Source organism: Arachis ipaensis, chromosome B10, assembly GCF_000816755.2.
Source record: "Arachis ipaensis cultivar K30076 chromosome B10, Araip1.1, whole genome shotgun sequence".
Classification (NCBI taxonomy): domain Eukaryota; kingdom Viridiplantae; phylum Streptophyta; class Magnoliopsida; order Fabales; family Fabaceae; genus Arachis; species Arachis ipaensis.
The window spans coordinates 133,793,975-133,802,306 of record NC_029794.2 but is presented as its reverse complement, the minus strand read 5'-3'; the positions used below and the strand labels follow the sequence as shown (position 1 = coordinate 133,802,306).

General features: G+C 28.4%; 1 protein-coding gene across 2 annotated transcripts in view; it reads right to left on the bottom strand.

The window, feature by feature from the left end:
• Positions 1,222–8,332, bottom strand: part of LOC107622834 (probable cellulose synthase A catalytic subunit 3 [UDP-forming]) — a 13,879-nt gene continuing 6,768 nt past the window's right edge. Inside the window, exons 7-13 of one of the 2 annotated variants that reach the window (XM_016324877.2) lie at positions 7,779–7,916; positions 6,256–6,381; positions 5,474–5,704; positions 4,417–4,711; positions 3,400–3,596; positions 2,225–2,575; positions 1,222–1,824 (exon numbers count right to left, since the gene is read on the bottom strand). In XM_016324877.2, the coding sequence (XP_016180363.1) occupies positions 1,231–1,824; positions 2,225–2,575; positions 3,400–3,596; positions 4,417–4,711; positions 5,474–5,704; positions 6,256–6,381; positions 7,779–7,916 (1,932 nt within the window). In that variant the 3' untranslated portion in view covers positions 1,222–1,230. Of the gene's footprint in view, positions 1,825–2,224; positions 2,576–3,399; positions 3,597–4,416; positions 4,712–5,473; positions 5,705–6,255; positions 6,382–7,778; positions 7,917–8,332 lie in introns of those variants that run through there. The other variant, XM_021114784.1, reaches the window with a different exon arrangement.

Below are 8,332 nucleotides of genomic sequence, written 5' to 3'. Positions count from 1 at the left end.
TTCTATACTTAAAATTAAAAAATAATTTTTAAATAAAAAATTGAATAAATCATCATTTTTAATTGATTTGGTTTTAATATTACCGTCTATGTTATTTTAATTTTCATCCTCTAAAGTAATAATGTTAGTAAAGTGGTAAAGTGATACTTTAATTACCTTTAAATTTATAACATTTATTATATATGAATCTTACTATCTTAATCCAATGGTGATTAATAGTGTACTTTTTTCTCTAAAATGACAATATAACTTTAGAGGAGTTCCTTTTCTTCCTATATCAAGTCATTTTGAGGTGGCTATATTGTCTTTGATTTTAAATTTTTCTATCATACAGTCTTTTTTTTTTAACGAGATAACAATTATATTAATTTTCCAATTTCATTTGATGATCTAATTGATCATTCAATTTTAAAATTGATAAAGAAGGTGCTTTAGTTTTAAATGATGAATAAACCAATTTGAATTGGTAGAGTGGTTAGCTCACTTATTCGCTTAAGTAATCTCCCTTTGTACATACAACGATTTATTGGCCAATGACAGATTCTCAAATAGAGTTTAGATTTGTGACGAACTAGTTCTTGATTTGCCAAATTAAAAAAATAATGTAGACAACAAAAAAAAAAAGAATTTTAATTAAAATAGTCTCTCTAACTTTTATCCGATGATCAAATTAATCCATTAATTTAAAAAATAAACAACTTAGTACTTGAGTATTGACATGAATCAAATTAAATTAACTAATATATTAGGAAAGCTCAGTCAAACATGTACCAATTCTTTTATCTCAAAAAGTTATATCTCCATCAATTGACACAAATCTTGTCTAGTCTCATGATACATATATATTCAAGAGTCATTGTCATGTTTCTGAAAAATTCTCTAGAATAAGGTTAAGACTCCCTCAATTGGAATCGAATTTGAATAAATAAAGAACAAACAATAATATAATGTTACCTATGACATACAACACAAAACCAAACAATAACTCAATATTTTTTTTAGTCCTTATATACTATATCAGATTTTGTAATTAAGTTTCTGTTGTGATAAAAACATTGAAATTAACAGAATATTCCGTTAAACAAAACAAATCTGTCTAATACTTGGTTGAATATTCTATATAGTTTAACAGAATATTCTGTTAATTTCAACATTTTTGTCACGGTAAGACTTAGTTAAAAAAATATAAGAACCTAATTGAAAATTCGGTGAAATTATAGAGGCCTTCTGTTAACTGCAATCCAATCCACATTCCTCTAAAATTGGACCATTTGACTTGGGTAAGAATGGATCTATCTTCACCCACAGAACAGAGAAGAATGATGCAAGCAAGATTGACCATACAAGAACAATGGTGGGAGTTCTATTATTATTGTGCATCATACCTCTCAGCAATGGATACAAGTGGAGAATTACCCACAATGAAAACAAGAGCTTTCCAAATAGAAGACCCCAAGATTCAAAGCCATTGTTTATTGCATGTGAGACTCCAGCCACAATGGCAATTATGTTCAACATCAACAATGTTGTTGGAACAATGAGAAATGTTGTCCACTTTATTGCAAACAATTCAGAATGGTCATGATCGTTATCTTTTGTTATTGTCGTCGTCGTCAGAATCATGTTTGTGTTTACACCTACCAAGACTTTGAATAGGCCTATGAAGAGAGCAAATAAATGAGCTGAGATTCCTCCCATGACCCAAAATTGCTGGTTTCTCCACCATTCATGGATTGTAACTCTGCTCCATCTCATCTCTAGAATGCTTGTGGTGAAGATGCAGATGAAGAGGGATAGGAACCACATGCCAGTTATGCTGCTAAGCTACAAGTTATGTCAAAAAGAAATTTGGTAAGCATAGACATTTTGGAGCACAACAACAATATAGCATTGTAAAAATTCATGTGCAGTTGTTTTCATGTGAAGTTGATACTTGAGAATCGTTAGAAAATTTGACAAGTTTGACTAAATCAGGATTTTTTAGGGTTTTCTAGAGTTTTCTACGATTTTCTAGGGTTTTCTATAGTTTTTTAGGGTTTTCTTGTATTTCCTAGAATTTTCTATGGTTTTTTAGGATTTTCTAGGGTTTACTAAGGATTTCTAGGGTTATCTAGGATTTTCTAAGGTTTTCCTAGGGTTATCTAGGGTTTCCTAAGGTTTTCTCAATTATTAATTTCGCATGAAAATAGCGCATGTGAATCTTTACTGCAGAATAAACTTATACCTGAGGAATAATAAACTTGTCAGTTAGCAAGCAAACAGCAGGCAGAGTACAATATGCCAGCAAAGGAATTGATGTGAAAGGAGAGAGCATGGAATTGACATAAGAAATTCTCTCTAGCCACTTCAGTCCTCCACCATATCCATGCCAAAGAGGACAATGTTTGCTCATGAAAATTTCAATGGATCCAAGGGCACTTTCAAACACTTGTTGCATATAATTTGCAAGGTTTCTTGGACCAAATACTCTGAATGCAGCTCTCTCAGGAATACAGTATATAGATTTCCATCCATGGCAATGCATTTTAAACCCTGTCAATATATCTTCTGTAACTGATCCATAGATCCATCCAATCTGACCCATCATGTTCAAAATATTATATTATATTACATACCAAAAATATTTCTGTGAACAACACACACAAAAAATCCGACAAATGTTTACTCACATCTAGTTATCTTGACGTGAAGTTGTTAGTTGAGAAGGGTTAGATAATTTAATATATTTGACTAAATTGTTATTTAACGATTATCAATTAACAACTTCACATGAAGACAACTGTATGTGAGTTTCCATCGTATTCAACACAGTTATGTGTAATTTAATGTGAAAACTCAGGTCCAGATAGATGACAATTTAGTCAAACCTGTCAAATCATTTAACGACTCTCAACTATCAACTTCACATAAAGTTATCTGCACCTGAATTTTCACTGTACTTTAAATACAAAAATATTTGTTTTTCAAAAATTATTTTATAAACACGAAAAAACAGAGGTCAATTTTGTTTTTATTTTAGAATAATCAAATCTGTTAAACTTTTTTACCGCAGCATAATCAAACTTTTAATGAATGGTAAATATATATTCCTATACAAATACTAATTGACAACTGATTTTTGGTATCTATATATAAAAATATTATGTGTATATAAAAAATTAATCATTATATATATACACATGATTGATCTGTGCAATATGATAGTTATATTTACGTGTTAAAAATATTTTATATTTCGAATACAAAAATATATAGATATTTTCGTGTGAAAATATATAATAATTAAAAACTTTAGATAAATTGATATACTTGACTAACTTACTTAATATAACCATTATTCACATTTTAGCTATCATTTTTGAATTTATAACCAACTATATCCATAAATAATTTTGTTACCTCTTTCCCCCATTCTGTTTTCTCTTCATAGCCACAACTAATGACATGTATGGCTTCTGTGAGAAGAGAAGCGAGACTGCCATGTTTTACTGCCTCGCCATCACCCAATTGAGTTGATGCAATGAAAATTGGAGACTGTCCAAATTTTTTGGCCAACTTCTCTTCCGTTATTGGACCCGAAATTTCACCCTCAGTTCCTATATATACAATTAATATCTCACAAAGTAAGATTAATATTTAATCAGATGACAACAGTATAAAAAGTTCTATACAATCATTCTTATCTAATTAAATTTAAGTTTAATTAATATGTAAGTCCTATAATTTTATCAAATTTTCAATTAGATTCTTATTTTTTTTCTTTTTAATTAGATTCCTATACTATATTAGATTTTGTAAATAAGTTTTTACTGTGATAAAAATATTGAAATTAACAGAATATTCTGTTAAATTATATAGAATATTCAGTAAAGTGTTAGATATATTCAATAGGGACTTAATTACAAAATCTGATATGGTATATGAACTCAATCGAAAAGAAAAAAATATAAGGACCTAATTAAAAATTCAATGAAACTATAGGGATCGACAAAATAATTAAACCTTAAATTTATGTGTTTAGATGATATTTAAAGTAATAAGTTTGAGTTTAAAAATTAATTATTTTATTTTAATGTGACAATACATCATTAGTTATCCATGTAAAATTTTTTTACATTGATTGACATTGTTGATGTATAAAGTATTTCTATTTTTATGGTTATTCTCACATAATTATTAAATCTGTTATATATGCATGGCAGCTAATTATTTATTATTAGTTGGTTGAAGTTGTTAGCTAGAATTTACCCCTAATTAATCTAACTAACAACTTCAATCCGCCAATAATAAATAATCAGCTGTCATGCTTACATAACTGATATAATAATTCTGTAACAAACTAATACTTTATACACCAACAATAGTAGTGACAAAATTAAAACCAATAAAATGTTATACAAGTGTGAAATGACTTACGTGGAGTTACATGTTGAATAGAGTTGAGAGCACTCTCATGAATAGATGCTTCAGAATGTACTTTTCTATGGCTGCTCTCCATTATATCTAATCTGTGTTTGTTGCACCTCTTCTTCTTCTTTCCCATGCAACACCATCCGCAGCAGCAACAACACTTTGACCAGCAGTTGCATGTCCTTCTTGGACCCTTCTTTCTTCTTGGAGCATCATAACCATACAATGCTTGCCTTCTCAACACACATCCTACCCCAATGCATGTAGGCCCTTGAATACCATCCAAACCTTTCATCTTAACCTGCAAATTAAATAATTAAATTAAATTAAAGAGAGTTTGCTTCTTGTTATATACTCTTTAATTCAGAAAGCAGTGTTTGAAATTGCAGCATCATTCGTTGGATGAAATTAGATGTTTAAAGAGTTGAATCAGATATAATAAAATAATCAATTATACTTTTCCTAAAACAATTCCGCTACGTTACCAACAACATTTCTACCAACTTCTGCCAATTCTTGTTTATAACTGTATTTAATGGAAGTGTCTTTGTGGATGTGTCTAATAGAAGTGTCTTTGTAGATATATTTTCTGGATGTGTCTCTTTATACATGTGTTTAAAATATAATAATTAATTATTATTGGTAATAAATTGGCAGATAATATGTTGGTACCCTATACTTTTCCTAAAATAATATATTTCTATATAANTTAAACACTGCTAATTCAAGAATTCACTAGTAACTAATTTTTCATGCCGACTCGGCTCAGTTAAATGACCTGTTTTTTTTTGTTAATCCTATTGAATCGGCCTGTCTAATGCGATTAACCTTTAATGCAATAGTAGCCTTCAAAATCTAACTTTTCATTTTGTTGGCTAATTTCTTATTTAGCGACGGAATAGTATAGTTTTAGTGTCAGTAGCTACCAACTTTTTTATAACAACCAATTTTGTTGGTCGCTGTAAATCAGTAGCTATTTTAAAATTTGCAACACTACTAGAAACTGCAAACATAATTTAAAATTGGGAGATTAATTTCAAGAAAAGGATTAGATTGTAATTACATCAGTAAAAGCAGCTGTTTGGTTGTGATATGAGTCATCATCATGGATTGAGGCATTAGCATCATTATTAGTAAATCTGTGAGAGAATTGAACAAAGCAAACCCTTTGACCTAACAATGGATCCATCATGAAGCACATGGCTTCTCTTATAGCCTTGCTATTGTTAATGTAATTATCATAGTCCAAGTTCAGCACAAAAGGGGCATTGGAAAGCACTGCAGACACTCTCACCTGTTCAAATACACATATAATAATGATCATCATCATCATCGATTTAATTTCATTCTATGAACTAGTTCTTGACTACGAAGCACGGATACTTTGCTGAGTTATTGTGTCTGCGTGTCGGACACATTTCGAACATGACACTCACCGACACTTGTCCGGCACGCGTGTCTACTGTGTCCAACCGTGTCTTAATAAAAAATAAAAGATTTTTCTTCGGACACTCTTGAACACACCTACATATATACAATTATGTGTCCGCATGTCCAGTCTTACTCTTAACATATATTTTTAAAATAAATTTAGATATAGTATATATTATTATTTATTAAAACAAAAAATATTTTAAATACTTGATATAATTAAAATAAGACATTAAAAATAATTAAAAATTTTAATTTATATTTTATATATATGCGTATCCCCATGTCATGTAAGATCTTAAAATTTGCGTGTCGAAATATCCCATATTGTGTCCCGTGTCCGTGTCAGTATCCATGCATCATAGGTTTTTGGATCATAGGTTCTTGATAGATGTTTTAATTTTCAATACTTACCAGTGAATTAAGTGCACCAGCTTTTCTATGATGATTGAAAGTAGGTCGCTTTTCTCTTGAAACATATACCAAACGTGGTAGTTCATTACCATCCTTGTCATGTCCCCCGCTTTTTCCTAGAAAAACCTGTGCAAATACGACTCATTATTAGGTGTTTTGAAAGTAAAATAAAAGAATTTATTTTCTCTAATCGATTTATATCATCTATGCTAAAGTGATTTTAATTTGTTATAAAACTCATTAGTGACTTATTATTTAATTAAGGTTTAATTATTTTGTTGATCTCTATAATTTTAACAAATTTTTAATTGAGTTCTTATATTTTTTTTTCAACTGAATCTCTATACTATTTGTAATTTTATAGGATTAATAGTCAAATTAGTCCTTAAGACATTCTTTAAATTCGTCTCTAAAAGATTTTTATCAATTAAATTGGTTCTTTAAAGATTATCAAGTAATCATATCATATTTGTCATTCATTTACTAAATTAACAATTTCTGTCAACAATTGATGATGTGGAATGTTAATTGATAGCATATATGACACCTAACATATCTAATTGGACACTGATCAAATATATTTTGAAAATATATCAATTTAGTCGCTAGATTATATTGAGAATATGATTTATGTAATTGGGAAAAGGAACTAAATTAATAGATTTTTATAAACATATTTGGTCAATATTCAATTAAACATGTCAAGTATCATGTATGTTGTCAATTAATGTTTCACAACGTCATTCATTTACGAAAATTATTAATGGTGTGATTGAAGAAGGACAAATATAATTAATTTTTAATCTTTGATGGACCAATTTGATTGAAAAAATCTTCCAGGAACGAATTTAAAGAATACTTTATCTTTTAGGGACTAATTTGATTATTAATCTTAATTTTGTGATTAAGTCATTTTCATGTCAAAAGCGTTAAAATTAATAGAATATTTCTTCTAAAATACATGCGGTCAAAAGTCTAATTATATTTTTAATATGAATACCTTCAATTTACGAAAATAAATTTCAGTTAACTTTAATATTTTTTATACTAGAAAGGATCTAATTATAAAATTTAAAACCGTGTAAAGATCTAATAAATTAAAAAATATAGAGACAAACAGAATAATTAAACTTTTAATTAATATATCAATATAAAAACTATAATTTTGTACTGAAAATACTTAATAGTTTTTCTGCAAGTACGTATTCACAGGATATTGGATCGTGTATTATTACGTTATAAAAAATAACTAATTTTTTGTGATTACCTGTAGAAAAAGTATAGGATATCAATATATTATCTGTTAATTTATTATCAACAATAATTAATTATTATATTTTAAACATATATATAAAGAGACACATCTAGAAAATATATTTATAAAGACACTTCTATTAGACACAACTATAAAAAAGAAATTTTTATTAGACACATCCATAAAGACACTTTCATTAAACACAGTTATAAACAAGAATTGGTAGAAGTTAGTAGAAATGTTGTTAGTAACGTAACGAGATTGTTACCTGTATCATTCCGGGGTGATCACGAATAGTATTGCCAGGCCATGGGGTTCCATCTTGCATTGTCCAACCTTCTTCAGGAACCTTCCCAGCTTTTGCAACCAGACAATTCATTCGAACTCTAAACTCCTCGTATTCTCTCTGCATGTTATATATTAATTGGATAATGCTAGAGAGACAAATCTATTATATTATCTACTTATTAACAAGACATTTGTCTTAAACAAGTTTTAATCCTATTAAAATAGGTAATAAAGCTTTTGGTTTTGTTGTTTATAATTTTTATAATTGATGAACGGTAATTAATTCTTCACAAATTATGTTTTGTGACACATTAGTAATGATTTTTTGGACTATTTTTATCGTAGTTAATTGACAAAATTCTTATAGTAAATTATTACATGAAATACTAAGAATGTGATATGTTTTATCATATAAATATGTTAACATGTCACGTTTTCATTTAACATAAAAAATACTAAATATACATTAAGAATAAATTACTAAATTATTATAGTATTTATCTATAAATATTTATATTGTTTCATTCACTATGA